The sequence below is a fragment of the Rhynchophorus ferrugineus genome, unplaced genomic scaffold (genome assembly GCF_030347505.1).
Source record: "Rhynchophorus ferrugineus isolate W39M unplaced genomic scaffold, kcgeb_rfMv2 rfM10, whole genome shotgun sequence".
Classification (NCBI taxonomy): domain Eukaryota; kingdom Metazoa; phylum Arthropoda; class Insecta; order Coleoptera; family Curculionidae; genus Rhynchophorus; species Rhynchophorus ferrugineus.
The window spans coordinates 27,465,025-27,486,045 of NW_027472589.1; the positions used below are offsets into that span (position 1 = coordinate 27,465,025).

The 21,021-nt window shown below is 33.7% G+C and overlaps 1 protein-coding gene across 8 annotated transcripts in view; it reads left to right on the top strand.

Annotated features, from left to right (window-relative positions):
• Positions 1 to 21,021, top strand: part of trio (trio Rho guanine nucleotide exchange factor) — a 379,571-nt gene that overhangs the window by 77,706 nt on the left and 280,844 nt on the right. For all 8 annotated transcript variants that reach the window (XM_076416297.1, XM_076416301.1, XM_076416300.1 and 5 more), the window contains exon 2: positions 12,813 to 13,008. In XM_076416297.1, coding sequence (XP_076272412.1) covers positions 12,830 to 13,008 — 179 coding nt within the window. In that variant the 5' untranslated portion in view covers positions 12,813 to 12,829. The remainder of the gene's footprint in view (positions 1 to 12,812; positions 13,009 to 21,021) is intronic.

The following is a 21,021-nucleotide window of genomic DNA, read 5'->3' on the forward strand; positions in this document are numbered from 1 at the left end:
ATATATATATATATATATATATATATATATATATATATATATATATATATATATATATACATGGGCTAATCTCCATTAGGAGCCACACAATCATTCCAGCGCCTCTCTAACATTTCAATACCACTTTTGTGAATGATTTATCTTTTGCCTCAAAATTAGCCTGTCACCAGTTGCTGAACTGATGGATTCTTGTTTCATCCATTGTCACGTATCGACACAAACATTCCGGTTTGTTACGTTTAAATATGGTCAGACACTGCTCAGAATCATCAACACGTTCTTGTTTTTGGTCAACAGTGTGCAAACGCGGTACCCACTTTGGACAGAGCTTTCTCATAATCAAATGCTCATGCAATATAAAACTAACGCATTTTTTTGATATTTTTACGATATTAGCTAACTCATGCAACTTCACTTTTCGGTCATCCAAAAGGATTTTGTGGATTATTTTAATGATTTCTGGTGTTAGCATCTAATTTGGACGTCCACTGCGTTTTGCATAACCGGTGGTTTGAAATATTGTTTCTTTGTATGATATTATTTCTTAGCTTATCTTCAATCGTGGCTGTTAAATTGTTTCACAATAGGTTTTGTGATTTGAAATATTGTGTAATAAAGCGAGGCACTTGTTTAGAATCTTTTGGCTTTTATTTTAAATCTTCTTTCTTAGTTGCCTTCTTCACTGTTTCAGCACTTGTCTAATGTATTATCATCAAAAATTATCTTTAGTTCAAATAACAAATTTAACAACTAATTATGTTACTGTCAACACAAATTTTGCTAACAGTATGATTCTAATATCAACCCATATACTTATTACAATACGTACCAAATGAGTAATATTTTTAAGTAAAAGATTTTATTTTGTGTATTAAATACTATATTTTTATATATTGATAACAATTGTTTTTGATGTTGTTTTCTCGTTAACCGCTAACTAAATTTAGTTAAGTCTTTGATATGGTCAAAATGGAATTCGTTCATTAATCTTAGTATTCGCTATTACATGAAATGTTTTGTTAATTTTTAGAACCAGGAATTAATTATTATCATAATTCGTAATGTCAATACGATGAGGCTTACGATGCTCTACACTTTTCGATCCTTTAATATTGTCTTACGCTACAATGCTCGGCCACACCTTACAAGTGATGTTCAAGATACCGTATTGCAATTCGATGGGAAGTTTTCACCCATCCGGCGTACTTACAAGACCTGGCGCCATCTTATTATCAGTTGTTCAGATCGATGCAGCATACGTTGATAGATATACGCGAAAGATATGTTGCTTAAATGCGAAAATAGATCGATAAAACAATCGACATACGCTTTATCAACACACGGCATCGCTATGTTGCAAGAAGGATGAGAAAATGCAGAAAAACAGCTTGATTGAAACTAATTTGCGCCAATTTTTATCAATAATTATATATTTAAGAGAAAATATGTTTATTTAATTAAATATTTTTTATCAAATTAATGTAGAATCAAACCTATTATTTCATTTGTCATCTTTGTCCATTAATATTAGTTAAATTAACAGTGACACGGTCAACCTTCTCATTTTTTTCTTCTGCAATTTGCCTATTATTTCCCCACTGGATTAGTGAATAATAGAGGAATATAAATACAAGGATGTTCAACAAGTTTATGGAATTGAAACAAAAATCTAGAAGCTCTTCCTACTTTGTTTAAGGTGTGAGAGAGCTAGAAACTGAAGAGTGGTAAAACTGACAAATATACTGAATATTGAAGCAGTTCTTCAGCAATTTACTCATTTTAGCTATGTGTTTGCAGTTGTGTAAACATATGCCTTACTTTGGTGATTATACTGATTAGTTTTTTGTGGTTAAGTTCTGATGAAATATATAATGTTGAAATTGCCCTACTAATATTAATTTAATTATTACTAATTATATGAACTTAGTTAGGAATTGAAAACTTTTTCCAGTTTCGTTAGCTTGTTGTCCTTTTAAAATAAATCAGACTCATTTAGATTATGTGATTTATTCGCTTAAACATTTAAGAAATCAAGCAATCTTAATCAGATTTGTTGTTACATTTCTCAACGCTAATGACGTCTTTTTTCTGTCGAAAGCAAACATTCGTAATCCCTTGCAATATTAACAGTAATTATTACTCATTAAACAAGCTATTTCTCATGAAGTGGTTGGTTAACTACTGATTAAATGGCATTTTTTTGTTTGTTTTCTTTTCTCGATAAAGCAACTTCCATTCCGTCAAATGACCGTATAGTGGTGTAACCTTGCACTTTAACTTCCTCCGATATCAGTGGTAATGATGTTCATTAAGTCAATACTTTCGTAGAAATAGTCGATTAATTGATTTAATTATGGCCAAAAAAAAGTAGAAGTTTTGCAACATTTTCATACTAATTGTGGCTATAACCTATCGTTATATAGATTGGGTCTTATGTAGCTTTAACTTTGCTTTTCATTCAAAATAAATAACTGACAAAGTTGGGGAAAATGTAATTTCGGTTATTCATAATTAATGTTTTTAATACATCTAATAATACTTATTCAATGACTCTATAATAATAGGTCAATTCAAAAGTCCCCGGCCTGACACATAGATGGCGCTACTAGAATTAAATCCATATGTTTTTTAGTTAGCCTTAACCCTCAAAAGATGCGTGTTCATTAGTTTGTGAATTATAACATTTTGAGTGAAGCAATTTTTCTTATTGTTGTTATAAAATATTGTTAAAATGGATAAAAAGGAATTTCGCGTGTTGATAAAATATTGTTTTTGAAGGGAAAAATACAGTTCAAGCAAGAACTTGACTTAATGCCGAGTTTCCTGACATTGCCTCAGGAAAATTAACCATTAGTGAGCATGGTGAAATGAGCACCGAAGACGATGAGCGCAGTGGCCGCCCAAAAGAGGTTTTTACCCACGAAAACATTTAAAAAATCACAAAATGACTTTGAATGACCGTAAATTGAAATTGAATGAAATAGCAGACACTCTAAAGATATCAAGTGAAGGTGTATATCATATCATTCACTAATATTTGGGTATGAGAAATCTCTGTGCAACGTTCACTTTTGACCAAAAACAACGACAAGTTTATGATTCAGAGCAGTGTTTGAAGATGATCAAGCGTAATAAACCCGAGTTTTTGCGTCGATATGTGACAATGGATGAAATGTGGCTCCATCATTTCACTCCAAAGTCCAGTCGACAGTCATTCGAGTGGAGTGCACACGATTAATCCGCTCCAAAGCACGAGAAAACGTAACAGTTGGCTGGCAAGGTTATGGCGTCTGTATTTTGGGATGCACATGAAATAATTTTCATTGACTACCTTGAAAAAGGAAGGACCATCAACAGCGACTATTACATAGCGTTATTGGACCGTTTCAAGGACGAAATGGCCAAAAAACGGCCGCATTTGGAGAAAAAGAAAGTGCTGCTTCACCAAGACAATGCAAGGTTTCACAAGTCAGTGAAAACGATGGCAAAAATCCATGAATTGGGCTTCGAATGGCTTCCTCATTCACCGCATTCTCCAGATCTGTGCCCCACCGACTATTTCCTGTTCTCAGATCTCAAAAGAATGCTCCGTGGGAAGAAATTTTCGTCGAATGAAGAGGTGATCGCCGAAACTGAGGCCTATTATAAAGCAAGGGACTAATCTTACTACAAGAATGGTATCAAAAATTTGGAGGGTCGCTATAATCAATGTATCACCCTTGAATGGAATTATGTTGAATAAAATGTGTTTTTTTATGGTAGGCCGAGGACTTTTCAATTGATCTTTTAATTTATTAATAGGCCATAAAATATTGTATATGTAATTGTATAATGTAACGTCATCAGTTTACTGAGTCGATCAGTTGTTGTCAAATTTTGCTTTTTTACAATCGAAAGGGGAGAAAAATACTGCAGGTACATTGAACATTGTGTGGTGTTTATGGGGTTCTTAGCTTAAAGGCAGTGCCAGAATTAGATTTAATATTTCTTAAAAGTTTAAGATATGATCCAAGTGATTTTATTCCACAAGTCAAATTGTTGTTTTACTGAATATTGTGCAACTTATGACTTAAAACCAATTTCTCTAGCCCATTTCATTGTTTACATTCTCCGTATCGATTTTCTTGTAACTTATTGGAATATAACCCCTATTTTACATACCCTCAAAGGAAATACTCCAACTATGTAAGAGCAATCTTCGTAGATCACACATTTGCCATATTAATTTCGGAAGAAGTTAAGTTATATCCCAAAATGCACACCAAAACCACACTCTTTCATGATGCTTGTCCATATCTTTACTGTTGCATATGTGGATATAACAATGAATGCTTTTATCCGTATAATAGATACCGTCTTCGGTAGATTCTATTTGGTAATGCCAGCGATTCACTCTCTCCTTTTCTAAACGCCTTGACTACTCGCCAATATAAAAAAATAACACGAATTTCAAAAATAAACCCCCAGATGACTGGCCCTGTATATTTTTATTACCTGTCTGTTTCCTATCCACGGAAAGTTTTCCATCCGACAGTTTCGTTCTCATCATTCTTTCATCTCACATAATTCGGGGCTTCCCTCCGTCACTTTCGTCGGCAGTATTTTTTATGTCACCGATTCATCATGCTTTGAATCTCTTACGAGGTCATTTCCAGATACGTGGAACACATTGCGGAATTGTTTTAGACTCTCTCTTTTCCTCTTTATATATACATGCTAGTGCTTGCCGTAATTGTTCTATAATTTCAATAAACTAATTAATATTATGTGCTGGCATGTATGCTGCGTTGTCATTTTTTCACTTTAAAAAGGCTAGCTTGAGAAGTATTGGTAGAACATATTTTAATCAATGTATTTTCCATCATTCTGTACTACTTTTTCCCCACTTTTTGCCAACACGGTAATACCGTATCTAAAAGACATATATATATATATATATATATATATATATATATATATATATATATATATATATATATATATATATATATATTTACAGATATATAAATAAGAAATTTGATCTACATATATATCTTGGACTTATTCTTATCTTAGATTTATCTTATATTGTATCTACATATATATTTTAGATATATATCTAAAAGACATATATATATATATATATATATATATATATATATTTACAGATATATAATATAACAAATTTGAATAATTTATAGTTTTTCTTGGTCCGATATTATAAATTTCCTACATCGTTGTCGCATTACTGACTCGGTACGTAGCTACGATGGAGTCTAATAGAGGGTCTCCCGGCGGTTCACGGGGGAACGTGGTGGGAGGGACACCTAAGCGTCGTCCCCACAGTTGGCACAGTTCGGGAGCATCCCCGTCGAAGAATAAGAAGCGCAGATCGTTCGGTAATATATCACCATTTGTTTAAATTTACTCGATGTACTGCCTAGCCCTTGTCGTTTTTGTTTTGCTTTGTTAATTTCTTGCTCTAGTAGTAAATTACTGTTGTCCCTTTTTGTTATTAGCTGCAGCGTTACCCGAAATTCTTCGAGTGTTGTGTAACAAGAGAATGTAAGGCAGCCGTCTGACTGAATATCATGAAATTTACTGCTAATCCAACTTAATATTTATTACGAGCGCCATGACACTAAAACAACTATCAAATAACCTAATTGTTATTGCAGATTTATAGGCGGTTAATGAATAAAGTGATTTATTAAACGGTTCAATAATATTAACGATATTTTTAACTACTGCGGGTTTTAATGCGTTTTAAAGGCCCATATACAATGGAAAAATGTTTAATGGCCTGTAATAAATTAAGAAAAAAATGTGTTTCGACATAAAATTAACTAAAAACTAGTTGAGTTTATTAGTTTTGACGTAGGTAGTTATTTTGGGAATATGAATCTACTGTTAAATAAACCAGCGAATAGCTTGATCGTCTGCCTGCGTTTATGGGCTTAAAATAAAGAGACATAGAGTGCGATCTCCATATATAAAGTTGTAATTAAGTTTCGCGCGTCTGGACCACTAGGCGGCGCTAGCTAAGCGCGAAGATTTATAGAGGGATGTTTCAGAAAAGTATTTTAATAAAATACTCGAATGAAATATCAAAAAAAATATTTAATCTGATAATTATTATCTTTAATTAATATGAACGCAATTTTAATTGGACCTTCATTCAATAGTAATAAAACAATGTTAATTTTTGCATTAGTATGAAAATATATACTTTGAAATTCTGTTGACAATTATTTATATTTAAAAATACCAGTATTTGCTGACACAAAATATGATTGAGAATTTTAGTCAAGTTAATTGTTGCATATAATTTTGCTAATCATATATAACATAAAATATTGAAAAGCTAACTAAAATATATTGCTGGTACCGTTAAATAACATTTATATAACACAATATAATAACAATAGTAAGATAATAAAAAGATATGTTATAATTCTTGATTGCAATATTACCACATACATATACACTTAGTTCTTATCTTTTTGGTGTTTTTGGTACTGTGTAGTTCCTTTGCATGAATTTAAAGACATAGTCAGTTTCAGTCATTCGTGTGTTTCAACACATTCTACTAAAAAACATATGTTTTAGTTTTCAGTTTTCAAACCTCACAACTTACTTTCTTTCAAAATCTTATTATATTTTTACTTATTTCTAATTCTTTTTATTATGCTAATATAGGCTGAAGAAGTATTGATTCCAATATTCAACTTACAGCTATATTTTCCTTTTTAAAAGTTAAAATTATTATATCAGAAAAACGATGAGTTCATAAGATTTCTCTTAAGTTTATTATTGTTTACTTTTAAAATTTATTTCTGCCCTAGTGCAAAATGCTTTCGAAAATAATTTATTGTACTTGAACCTTCACATCCTGGAAAACATCTTTCTTTTTTACCTCAAATATTATAAAAATGTTGTCGTAACGACCAATTTCCTTAAAATTATATACAAAAATGGAAAGGGAACAAATCTTAGGTTAAATATCGTCCAAATTTCAAACCCAAAGTCAACTTTATTCTATCTTTTCTAGGTTATTCCAATATTTTCTAGTCTATATATTTTCTATGGTCTGAGAACTTTGGAACTATATATTTGAAGATTCCATCCATCTTTGGGATATGATTTTACAAATTGTTTCATCAATCCCAATTTTACGGGAGGCTAAGAGGCTAAAAGACGGATTGGTAATAGAATTGTATGTGAAGGTACAAATGTTTCTTTGAGAACCTTCTTTTTACCAATGTTAAGGTTCCTCGGTGGTCAACTATTTTTGTTTCAGTGAAAAACAAGGACATTTGGTAAACCTAGCTTGAAGTCCATTTGTTTTAATTTTAATTTTATTCATATCTTTCTAGAACGATGCATCTTTACTTGAAAATAACGATAATTGTTCGGCATGAAAATTTAGGTTAGGTGACGTCATTTATGTTGTAGGGACCTATTGAGCGATTTGTTACGTATATGTTTCTTTGTTTAACTTTATCTTTCTATTTACTCTATGAGTAAACAACTATTTATTCTGTTTTCCCTTATCCTAATACAGTATATTAACCTACTCACATTCTACTTGAGATTGTTTTAATTCATCTTAAGTGTTACCACTATATCATCGTCTTGGTCCCTATGGCTTTATCGATTTCGACTGAGGAGCTTAAGTTTTGTTAATTTTGTAGTCATTGGATCGTGAACCTGGTCTTTATTTTTTATTTGATTGAAAAAACCATAATCTATGTATTTAGTCATAAATCACTCGATGGACTGAAATGAGAATTCTATAATATTTGAAAGAAAACCGTAAGATGTGTATTAACTTGTATAGAGATTTTCAATAAAGGGAGGTCCACACAGCCAGAAGAAATGGTCTAGGGAAGTAATAATATCTTTCTAGAAACCTTTGTACCACGAAGAGCTGTCTTACTGGAACCACATACCATCCACGTCTACATCATCCCAATGGACTAAAATAGACCGGCTATCATCGTTCTGTAGCACTGGCCATTAACGAGATAAGAAAGTACGAGCAAGTGACAAAATCTGCATAAAACCGTTAATTTTTGTAGATGCATTGCCACCTGATGGTACTTATATTAGTAGGCGTTGTTCTATATACTGAAATATTTTGTTAACATAGCCATTCATCCAAATATCGATCCTATAGACGAAGCAAGAGAAGTTAAACAGGTGCCCTCGATACAACATGGCCATAAATTACCAACATGTATTCGTCCTTAGTGAATAACCCTATATAAATGTATTTCATACTCCCACCTTCCATGGCTATTGCATTCTTCAATAAAGTTCAATAATAGGGCAATATTCCATTCGACAAGTATAGTTGAAAGCTATTGAGCTAATTCTCGCATTGTTACTGATTTTACACCTCGATGGTTCCAATCAAAGTTTCACCCCTCCTTTAGTATTTATGGAATAGCGCATTTCTGTCGGATAAAAGTTTCAGTGCTTTCACGGCAAATATGTTTTCAGATATCTTTAATGCACATTCTATGTTCGTTATCCTGTTTTCTTGGCTGGTGCGCTTAGCGAAACAGTCGATTTTTGATATTCAGTACCTGTATTTGCCAGAAATTACAGTAATTTGTATCCCCATGTTTATATTATCAGCTTAACAAATTACTTTTACAGAATTAAATGTCTTACAAAACCTTATTTTTTACGAAAGGAGGTTGCTGTTTATATTTCTAGACCTTCTGTTTTCTGTGGTTTTCATTGGATCGTTGGCATTGTTAAGCCTCCTTAAATCTCTAAAATAACCTCTGTGTAATATTTCCTAATATGAATTTGTTTACAGTAACTTAAGGAGTTTATTTCAACCAACAAAACAACGGTTCCGGATGAATTTCTTTAAGGTCGTCCAAATTGGTCATTACGCCAGAATGCATGGTGATTATTATGAAACTATTTCTATATCTAGTTTCTATACAAGCAAATCTTGAAGCCGGTGTGAACCTACGGTGTGAAATTATGAGGTGCATAAAGAAATCTAACGTTAACACGGTACAAACTTACCAAAACAGAATTCTCCGTAACACTGTTAACTCCCCATGAAATGAGGATATCTACAAAGGTCTAAGGGTACCAACGGTCAGGGAAGAGATTAAACGCCTTGCGAAAAAAAACACCAAGAAAGATTGAGTGATAACAAACACGTCAAGGTACTACAGCTACTGAACAGCAGTGGGTTTGAGGAAGATGATGAGACAAAAGTCTGAAACGTGTCGTGTTTTTAAAGTATGTGGAGAACATCCATCAAATGTTGATTAAGTTTATTTCTTAGATCTGGACTTTAAGAACCACATGAAGGAAAAATTACTAGATAGATAGATAGATAGGTAGATAATAACTGGTTGTAATATGTATGTAAATGACTATGTTTCATTTGGTTGTCCAAAAGATTTGTTCGAAAGACTAAACAAAGCTTGACATAACACATTATAGTAATTGGTGGCTCATACATCGTATAGTGCTGATTCTTTACCAAATAACTTTTTTATATATTACATTATTACTAGTCGTTGCTGAGTAATCTACAAATTTTCTTTACAATACCTTAAATTTAGGTAAATTCTATTAAATGCTTGACTTCACTACATTACGCTGCACCAGATCAAATAGACTATTTGATTTTTTGAGTGTGTGTCCTGTTCTGATGTTGGCTAAGAGTTTTATTGCTTCGATATTGACATGATAATGGAGTATCTCCTCATGTCTCCTTGCAATTATCTCGATTTCCTGAGTGACAGTCGGTATCTGAAGGTCTCGGTGCAAAATAATCAGTTCTGTAGTATCTGGGTGTATGTACAATATTCTTAGGCCTTTTTTCTGGAAAACTTGTATTATATTAAAATTGGAAAAATGCATGGATTATCACTATTTGGTTTCTATTATTAGGCTGGAAATACACTGGATACTGGAATATACTGGAAATATAAATATACAACCGCCGTAGTTGCCTAAAAAAGGATGGAATAATATCTGTCCGCCTTTCTATTGTGTCTAAATAAACCGTAAAATGAGCGTTAAAAAATATATCGCAAATATTATAAGGAAATGGTCGGATTCCACTTTACGATAGCTGATAATATTTCCGTTTATTTCTGGAAACGATGGTACAAAGACCTTGGTCGTTTAATAAACACAGCCGAGACAGATATTTGTCGGGTCATGTGTTTACTTTTTTACGATAATAATAAAAAGAATGTAATGCGTGTTCATAACAAGACATAAAACAGACATATTTAACCTACGGCCCGACGATCTAGATAAAAGTAATGTTTCTATGAGCTGTAATGACAAAGCAGTAACTGTTCTACTCGCCAAGTATACGATACTGAATACTATCCTATGATAATAAAGCCAGTTACTTGTTATCAGCGCAAAACCGTCGTAATATCAACCTATAAGATTATTCAGAAGGTAATTCAAGCATATATCAGAAGCACAAATATTAGTCTTTTTATCTCATTATAAAAACTGGTCTCTTACACCATCTATTAATTTACTGCTAACAATTATTATTATAATTTTTCCCGGCGTTTTGGAAACACACACATATAGTGATTATTCCCAAGAAATTCTCCACCTGACTGCAGGCCCATCAGCCTTCTCAGTGCCATTCCGAAGTTTGCTGAGAGGGCAATACTCTACGCTCTCAATTATTTCACTAAGGAAAACAACATCATTCCTGACGAACAATTCGGCTTTCGCGTTCACCATTCATCCGTCCACAAGCCTCTCGTCTGACCGTACACATCCATCATGCTTTTGATCAACGCAAAAAGCTTGGAGTAGCCTTCTTGGACCTGAACAAAGCTTTCGACAAAGTCTGGCACGACGGTTTGATCGGAAAATGCGTGTGGTTAGGCCTCCCAGAAGAACTAACCGCTCTCATCAAGTCCTATCTATCGAACATAAATCTCCACTCAGTCTCTTCGTCACTCACACACTCAGGGTTTAATCCTCTTCAGACTGCGAACCGAGTGTCGTCCGTGCATTAACTGAAGTGCTTTTGGGTCTTCATGGAGGTGCAGCAGCAGTGCATGGTTTCGTGTTTCTCAGAGAACCTTTTAATTTCTTTATTTACTGTAGGAATTTCATTGCGTCCATACCAAGGTCTTCTAGAATACTTGAACACCTGATTGTAGATCAGTATCTTGTTATGAATTGGCATTTTGGATTTTCTTCCAATGAGGAGCCAATATAGCAGTCTATGTTTTGATTTGATTTCGGCTAATTTCTTTTTGACACGCTTTTTCCATTTTAATTTGAAATCAAGCATGCCTAAATATTTTGCACTATTTACTTATGGTACTATAGCTCTTGTTGGTAAAATTAATGGTAACAGACTTTAGCTCATTCAATTTAATTCTCCGTTGTTTGGTCCAGTCTATTAGTTTATCGCTAACCTCCTGTAGTCTCTTTTTGGCTGCTTCTTGGTTTTTACCCACTGCTTATTAGGTCTCAGACGCTGCCTTGCGATATTCCTTGTCTTTTATTGGGCCTGGTCGATTATTGAATGTTTTTGTCGGAATCCGAAGTGCTGGTCCGGAATTGGGTTGCTTTGTTTTATTATTGGACTAATCTGTTTGATTAGTTATCTTGGTGTTACTGATGTGATAATCTGTAATTTAAGGTTATCCCTTCTAGTTCTGACGTAATTCGTCTGTGATTATGAGTTTACATTACAACTAAAGGTTCAGCAAAGAACTTTTTTTATTCCCTCTAGCCCATGGTCCTTATTGGTTGCTTCTTATTGCTGATATATGTGTTGTGTGCCTCTTAGTTTTCTTGATTGCTCTCAAAAGTGAGTAATCGGCCTGTTTATATGCTGATAGTTCTTGAATATAAATACCTATTGGAACTTCCTTTAGTTTTTGGATTTTTCGCCTAAGCCTTTGAGTTTTATTATTAAGCATTGTCTTATCTGTATGATCTCTAATTCCTCTTTAGTTATGTGTATAATCACTTTGGAATTTTGGTATACTGCTCTTTGAATAACCCTCTAAGGTTTTTAACTTCTTCCTCTAGTTGCTCTATTGTTTTAAGCCTGGTTTCCATTCTGATGTTGCACTGGAGGTCCATCCTAAAACTTTTCCAATCAGTGATTTTGTTAGTAATGGTGGCACTTGGAGACACTTTTTTTATCATGAAAAAATCTAGCAAATCTGGAACTTTATCGATGTCACTAGGCCTTATCTGTTTAGTGATAATTACAGCTCTTTTGTTGAATTGTTTGCTCTTGCTCTTTGCCTTTGATTGTGGATCTTGAACCGCAATCTATATGTTTCTTCAATATAAAATTAATCTTAAATATTATTTTAATATTTGTTTTTTGATGTTATATTTAGATGGTTGTTGCTCCAATTTTTATTTTTTGTTTAGTCGACTTTATTCCAACTTCTGATAACTATATTCTTCCTTAAGGTGTGTTTCTTCATATTGCTTTATTGTTTTGCTTTTTACAATTGTATTGCTGTATCTAGCCTTGCTATCCCGATATATGGTATAACATATTTGTAGCCTCTTATTTTAACGAATTATTGTTCTATCATGTACGTTTCAGAGATAAGGCACACATCTATATGTTGGATATTTAGTAATACTTCAAGGGTATTTACTTTATTCCTTCATTAAGTTCTAATTCAGAAATCTTCTAACTCGTAAATTCTCACTGAACAGAAATATTGAAATAATGTGTATTTTTTACATTTTAGCTTTATAACAAGTCCACATTTTACCAAAATTCGATTTTACAATATGTGAATTTGCCTAATTATTATTCTTTTTTGTTTCAGCTCACACTTACAAAACAATGGATGGTCAGCGAGCATTAGAACTGATGCCCCTCCTTCAGGAACGTTTGGTGGTTCTCACCGGCGGTAGGGACCGACGCGGCGGTCCGGTCCTGTCGTTTCCCGCCAGCCCTCGCAGAGAACGCGCCAAACCTGAAGACTACAAAAGGCTGCTCCAATATTTGATGTCCATTCCAAAGTAAGTTTTTACCTGGTATCTTACTCTTATACATAAAGGGTTTTTTGTCAATATTTGAATAAAATACAAATGATATTTTGAGTATAGGTAGATTAATCTTAATTTTTAAAATGTAACATTGAATTGAAAAATGCTCGTGTATTTCTGCAAAGATGTGCAAAGATGAAGTTAGCTTAGAGTATTTATTTATCAATTAAATTAATTAATTAAATAAGAGAATGAGATTAAATAATAATGAGGGAATGATACAAAATATGCTTACCTTCTTCAACACTTCACTACAGAAGATCACACGGTTTGACTCTCTTGAGTCTGCGGTCTGTGTCTGTAGTTCAGTATTGTCCAAAAGTGCTGCACACTTGTTGATTGAGTTTGGAGTGCTGTCTTTCCTCATGTCTTGTGTCGTTGTGAATGTCTTGATTTCCTTTATGACAGTTGTGACCCAAATAATTGTTTCTATAGTATGTGAGTGGATCCTCAATATTTGCCAGGATTTTATTATGAAATATTTATATTATGTTGATATTACTTTCCAGAACAGAACACTCCTATATCTGAATGTTATAGGTCCAGATGGGTTTTAGTATTTGCTTGTACATCAGCAACTTATTATGCACGGATAATTTAGATTTTGCTCGAAATAACCAATTTAATATAACCATAACTAATAACCTTTTTTTTCTCTATTTTGGTTCGAGTTCTTTTATTTTCTTTTTAATTAAACATTTGAAACACATTTCGTTAATTAAGTTACTTTTTTCCCAAAATATAATTATAATTCCTATAATATGACCAAGTGGAACAAGGATTTTAGTTTTTTATTGTTGTTGTTATAAGGCTTTTATCGTTTTATTTAAACTAAGGTTTGCATTTTGTATTAATCAAAATCAACATTTTATCAGAAATTTTAAAATCATATTGCTGATTATTATTCTGATTATAATTATGTTTTATTAGTTTCTTTTTTGGAACTAAACTGAATTTTATAAAACATAATTTCTTAAATAAAAGTAAAAACATAAAATTTAAGAAAAAATTAATATACTCAATCAAAAAATAACTCTGTATTATAATGAACTTGTAATTGATTTTTGTGATGCCGTTAGTTAATTCAAAACTTTTATATTATATTAGATAACCGATATTTTCAGTTGCAGTACACTTGTTGGCCTGCAAGAGACAGTTATTTATTATATAACTTTATTTTTATTTCTGTGTTTGAACAATAGCCTTTTAAAAATAATAGTAATTTAGAAGTAAGTGAAAATTATGTAACAAAATGTAATTTTATACTACATAGAGGGGTTTTGAAATAAGTATCCTTTAAATAAACAGGAAATTATACACTTAATTATTGTGATTGTGCTCTTAATTATTTAGTGGTAAATAATTATGATTTACGCTGCATTATAAGTTTTAAAATAAGACAAGGCCGCACTCTCATTTGTTTTCCCGCTTCGTCGACCAGAAAATCGATTCAAAATAAGACCCATTAAGATTTGTCGAATTTTGTAAATATCCCCTCAACCGTAAAAGACAACGACCTATTGTCGATGGCAGTTATGGTATTGTCCAGCGCGTTAAGAAGCAATTCCGTTTTAAATATCGATGGCATTTAGTTGCGGGAATATCACTATATGAGTTAATACCGAAATTGGTTCTTCATCAACCGGAAGCCGAATAAGGTTTCTTGGCCTTAATCATGTTTGTGAACTGATTTATTTGAAGTAGACATTAGATCCGTAGAGGAGTACGGACCGAATTAACATCTTGTAAAATAAGCACTTGATGGAGATGGGAAGTCTGCTAGAAGGGCAGATCAGAGAAGATAGCATTTTTGCTATCCCCGAACCTTTCTGGATTGCTTTCTGGATTTGGGAATGCCAGCCGAACCGCCGGTCGAAGTGGAGATCTAGGTATGTGGCGTTATTCAGCCATGAAATTATTGCGGTGTCGATCTTAAGTTACGAGACGCGCAGTGCGTAACGCTTTTTATGGAAAATGATGGCTTGGGTTTTCAGGGGGTTGATTTGCAACCTCCAGAATTTGAACCATATGGTCGCATGATCCAGCTACTTCTGTAAATGTTCATGAATTGTAACTTCGAACCTGGCGGCCGTGAAGAAAGTAGTGTCGTCAGCGTAAATGATGGAGTTAATAATGTTTGCCAGTTCTGCGAGCTGCTGATACGGGAGCTTTTTTAATAGAGTAATCGATATTCCGTCGAAACCTAGAGATTTTTTGGTTTGAAGTTTGTCGATCATAGACTGTAGAGACTTTGGGGACACGAAATGGTTGAGAAGAAAGGCTAGGGTTACTGGTCTTTTGATGGAGTTGGATTCGTTAATGACAGTGTCATTGTCTTTAGCTTTAGTGTTCTCTGCGGGTTGGAGGCATTTCATTTGAGCTTCGTAGGTCTCTGCAAGGAGCTCGACTTTTTCTTGGTCAGCGTCTGCGAAATTTCCTGTAACTGCTGACTTCAGGGGGGAGACATTGTGCGTCTTCTCCACGAGGCATTTGGGGACACGTCAGAAGGAAGGGGGGCCATCCAGTCATTGGTCCGCGAGAAATGAGTTCCATTTCATTGCTCGTCAATTCGAGACGGTCACCCTTACCCCCTTGTATGCTCTGTTCTCCTCCCTTTTATCTGCAGCATCAAGGGTGAATCGAATTAATCTGCATAAACCGTTTTTGATGCGAATTTCACGTTTAAGAGAAGCGGGAAGGTTGTTTTTCCACGGTTGGAGTTGTGATGAAATTTCGGCTGTGGCAGATTCGTGAGCAGACTGAATATCACGAGTTAGCTTGAGTACAGGAGAAGAGATTGGTAATTTTTCCAGTCGGTCTTTTTCCTTAATCTTGTGAGTGGGACTTGAGTGTTGGCACAGTTTCCCAATTTTAGAAGGACCGGACGATGATCAGATTCTAGTTCGTCAAGGCTTCGAACTTCGGAAGGGCGACTTACGTCTTGAAGAATAGAGAAATCAAGGACACTTGCTGCGCCTTGAGAAACTGTACTGGGGAGATAACGGGGGGGGGCTCGTGTTTTACTCCTTTTCTGACGAGAATGGCGGTTCTACCGCTTGACCCGGAGTCCTATCGTTTCTGTAGACAAAAAAGTGTTCGAAAGAGAGACGATGCGAAGGTTTCAGGAAAGTTTCCTGGATGAGAACGATGTCGACGTCATAGAATGTCACGACGTCTTCCAATTCTGCTTGCTTTCCGCGTAAGCTGTTTGCATTCCATGTTATCAGGTAAATGTTGCCGCTTAGGCGGCTAAAAAGAATCATCTGCCCTTTCGTTCCACAAGAGGAGAATTTTCTCAGTTATTTTGATTTCGGTAAGCATTGTTTTCATTTAAGGAATCAAATTATAATTTCAAGAAAATTGATGATATGTCTGAAGAATATAGGACAGCAGAAAATAAAGTATTTTTACCGAACGAATTTTATTATATATATATATATATATATATATATATATATATATATATATATATATATATTTATTACAAGAATTATTATATTTTGTTTTTCCTGTCAATGTTTAGAATTGTTTTTTTGGCAAAACATAATGATGGTTTAAAATATTAATAATCTTGAATACACAGACCTTTCTTAAAGTGAATTGCGGAAATGAGAATCTGGAAAGTTATCGAAGTACTTCTCTGTAGCTACTATTACCTCTTTGTTGGATGAAAATCTTCGTTTCTATGCCTCGATTTTTCGAATTGCCAGGAACCACAAGGAACTATATCTAGTAAATAAGACGAATATTGCAGCAATTTATAGATTTCTTTGAGATATGGGAATCTTGATGATATTTTGATTAAAATTGATACAGAAAAAGGTTACAAAGGTTTCCTAAGTCAAAGTATGGGTATTTTTCTCTGAGGTCATGTTAAAAATAATGTTATTCGATTGCAATAAATACACAGTCGAGTTGGATAGGTTTTTCGAATGAAAGGTGAACGAATTCCTCACATGCTTCCGTGACGAAATCGATAAAATAATCTACTAAATTCCTTTTGATTAATCGACCATCTGATAATCAATCAAAAGATATAAGGACGGACCTAATGGCTCCATCAACTTATTTTATGAGATAATAAATGTCATATTCCCCCATACACATATCATATCGACAAAACTCAGGAAGTATTTTAAAATCACAGTAATTAAAATTATTTCATATCGTTATATTAATAGAAAGTGTTGTAGCGCTATATAAAGGCACTGTCGGTTATGGATCACAGAATAGACACAATTATGCATTCATGGAACGTGAACGATAACAAGAACAAATATAATGACCCCATTTTTACCGTTTGTATCGGAAGAAAGTCAATTGAATAAGTGTTATGTGATTTGAGAAAATCTCGCGTTTCAAGAATCACTTTATGTCCTGCGAAATTATTCTATTATCGGACGCGCGAAGGTTGCCTTTTATATTTTGGGATTTCGGAAATTTATCATAGATTATATAACACGTCAATTAAAAAATCTCCGGCCTACCATAGTTAAACAATTTTTTTTGGCAAAATTTGTTTTTTTATTCAACATAATTCCCTTCAAGGGTGATACACTGATTATAGCGACCCTCCAACTTTTCGATACCATTTTTGTAGTACGATTTGTTCTTTGCTTCACAATAGGCCTCAGTTTCGTCGATCACCTCTTCATTCGACGAAAATTTCTTCCCAGCGAGCATTCTTTTGAGACCTGAGAACAGGAAATAGTCGCTGGAGGCCAGATCTGGAGAATATGAGGAAGCAATTCGAAGCCCAGTTCATGGATTTTTGCCATTGTTTTCACTGACTTGTGACACGGTGTCATTGTCAGTTGTTTCATTGTCTTGGTGAAGCAGCACTTTCTTTTTCTTCAAATGCGTTCGTCTTTCAAACGGTCCAATAACACTATGTAGTAGTCGCTGTTGATGGTCCTTCCTTTTTCAAGGTAGTCAATGAAAATGATTCCATGTGCATCGCAAAATACAGACGCCATAACCTCGCCAAGCCGACTGTTGAGTTTTCCCGCTCTTTGGAGCGGGTTCATGGTATGCAATCCACTCGGATGACTGTCGATTGGACTTCGAAGTGACATGGTGGAGCCATGTTTCATCCATTGTCACATATCGACGCAAAAACCCGGGTTTATGACGCTTGATCATCTTCTAACACTGCTCCCAATCATCAACCCGTCATTGTTTTTGGTCAAAAGTGAGCTCGCGCGGCACCCACTTTGCACAGACCTTTCTCATACCCAAATATTCGTGAATCTTATGATGTATACGTTCAGTTGATATCTTTAGGGTGTCTGCTATTACATTCAGTTTCAATTTACGGTCATTCAAAATTATTTTGTGGATTTTTTTATTGTTTTCGTCGATAACAACCTCTTTTGGGCGTCCACTGCGTTCACCGTCTTCGGTGCTCATTTCACCACATCTAAACTTAACATACCAATCCTTGATGGTTGATTTTCCTGGGGCAACAAACGCGGCATCAAGCCAAGTTTTTGCTTTAACTGTATTTTTCCCTTCAAAAAGCAATATTTTATCAACACGCGATTTTCTTTGCCAAATGTCGATTAAGATCATCGTAATTTTTATTTCCATTGTTGCCTATAAACATTTACTAATATAATCGCAAAAATATTGTAAGTACATCCATGAATTGTGGGATTCAAACCCGTGACTATCGCAGAAGGATGACCAAGCCGAGGTTATTTCCATTATTTAACAGTATATTTCAATATGACACTCTGGTTCCCAAAAACACAGAAACAGTATTAATTACTATGAATAACCAGGTAAAATAATTAAGGCTGAAAAGGTTGGCCGGTTGGTCCTTTTATAATGAAAAATCACTTATAGTTCAAGATAGTTGGCGAAAATTTAGTTATCTTTATATATTCCGTTAATTTAATTAGAAATTATACTACGGTGGGACACGCACCTTTCACGGTAAAATTTCTCATAAATAAAGGCAACAAGGATGAAATATTTACGGTATCATGTCACTTCAATCATTGTTAATGTTTAAATATATACGTGCACGTAAAATTGCTCATAAATTATAGAACCTGTAACAAAATGTTTGCATTGCCGTGTAATTTTAATTGTTTCTAGTAATAAATGTAACTAATTGGTTCAAATAACTGTTCTAAATCTAACCAAAACAAAAACTGTTTATTAATTTCATATTAGATACTTTAGGGTTTGTGACATGGCTCGGTGAATAGAGGTAAAACGAAATGAAACAGTGGTGTTTACATTATGTGACCGTTATTTATTGGCTATTTAAAAAAAATGAAAAATACAAAATAGATAAATCGGAATGCACGTCTAAACCAAACGACCCTTCAATAACATCTCAGATAAACGTCTCGGGGTTGCCAGCTATTCGTTATCGGGTTCTAGTTGGCGCTGCTGGCACCCCGCCCGTGTTCAACATCTGGGATTATATTTCTGGGTACTTTGTTGACCGTTATTCCACGATGTAAAATTCGACATGCCTCAAGGTCGCTACAATACTATATTATTATTTACAAACAATGCTCAAAATTTAAATAAGATGAAGATTTATTTTTGGAATCGACTATTATTTATTATTTGTTTTGATACAAAAAATACCAAAAAACCTAGTAAATATTAACTGTCAGTATTTCGACTGTTACATGTAGTTACAGTGATTCTAGTGGTAATGTTTATAATATTTTTATGGTTTAATATATGGTATTTATGGATAATTACTAATTTAAACAACCCTATGATTTTAAATAAAAATGTTAATTTGAGTAACAAGTATTAGGTGTTTTTTGTGTAGACATCTACCCATATATTTAGCAAAACAAATCACAAATACAATACTACAAACGGAATTTTTATACTACTGTGTTGATTCTAAAGTAAAATCATATAATTTGAATTTTAATTTACCTATCCGTCCACTATATTAATCAGATTTGACGATGAATTATTTTTGGAATATCCGAAAAGATTGGGATGCAGTTTGGGCAGCTTAGGCAAGCTGAACAGATTCTATATACAGTTCCACATAGTAAAAACAGTATTGCAACATAAGAAAATGTCTAACGATATATATCGGCATCAATTAAAGAATAATTGGAGGTTGAGAGTCGAGGTAATCAGACGAATTGGTCAAAATATTTCGACAATTGTTTCTTTTATAAGAAAATGCGCCTGGAAAAGGAAATGAAGACCATCGTTACTATTTTTCAAATAATTTAAATTGCATTTATGGTTCATTACTTTTGTTGTTTGATTTTAAAAGATCGATTGTCAAAGCCCATCAAGCACCTTTAGAAATTGATGATTATAGTATTCCATCATATCCTAATTGTCAATTCCGATTTAAACGATACAAAAATGATGACTTTGATGCCAGTGATCAAGAACGATCTGGTAGTCCACAAAAAAGTTACCGTATAATGAATTTTAAGATTTGTTAGAGGAAAACTTAACCCAAACTCTCAAAGAATAAGAGCAAAGGCAACTTTTGAGTTAATGAATGGACTGTTTGCAGATGTTATTATACGAATTATACGAATGCAAAGATATGAAACGAAGGAAATTAGCTACCACACTAATAACTGAACATAGCGCTTCTATATCACGGTTTCATTGCTTACCAGTCGAAAAAGGAAGAGTTTTTTGTCGTATATTGTGAAAAGTGGCAATGAAGGGAAATGAAAAGTGAGAACTTCTTCAGATCGAAATTGATCGATGATTCGACAGTTACCAAAGTAACCACATTTTTTTATGACGCTATATCTTGTGTCTTTCTAGAAAGATGGAAAAAAAGTTGTAGAAAATGATGGAGAATAATTTGATTAATGTATATTGTACCATTTTTTCTTGAAAAAGTGATAAAACGATTAGAATTCAAGGAAACAAATAAATTCGATATGATTCTTTCCAACATCATAATTACGTTTTATTATTTTATTGATGTATTCATTGTAATGCTAATTTATAGTAAATACCAATATT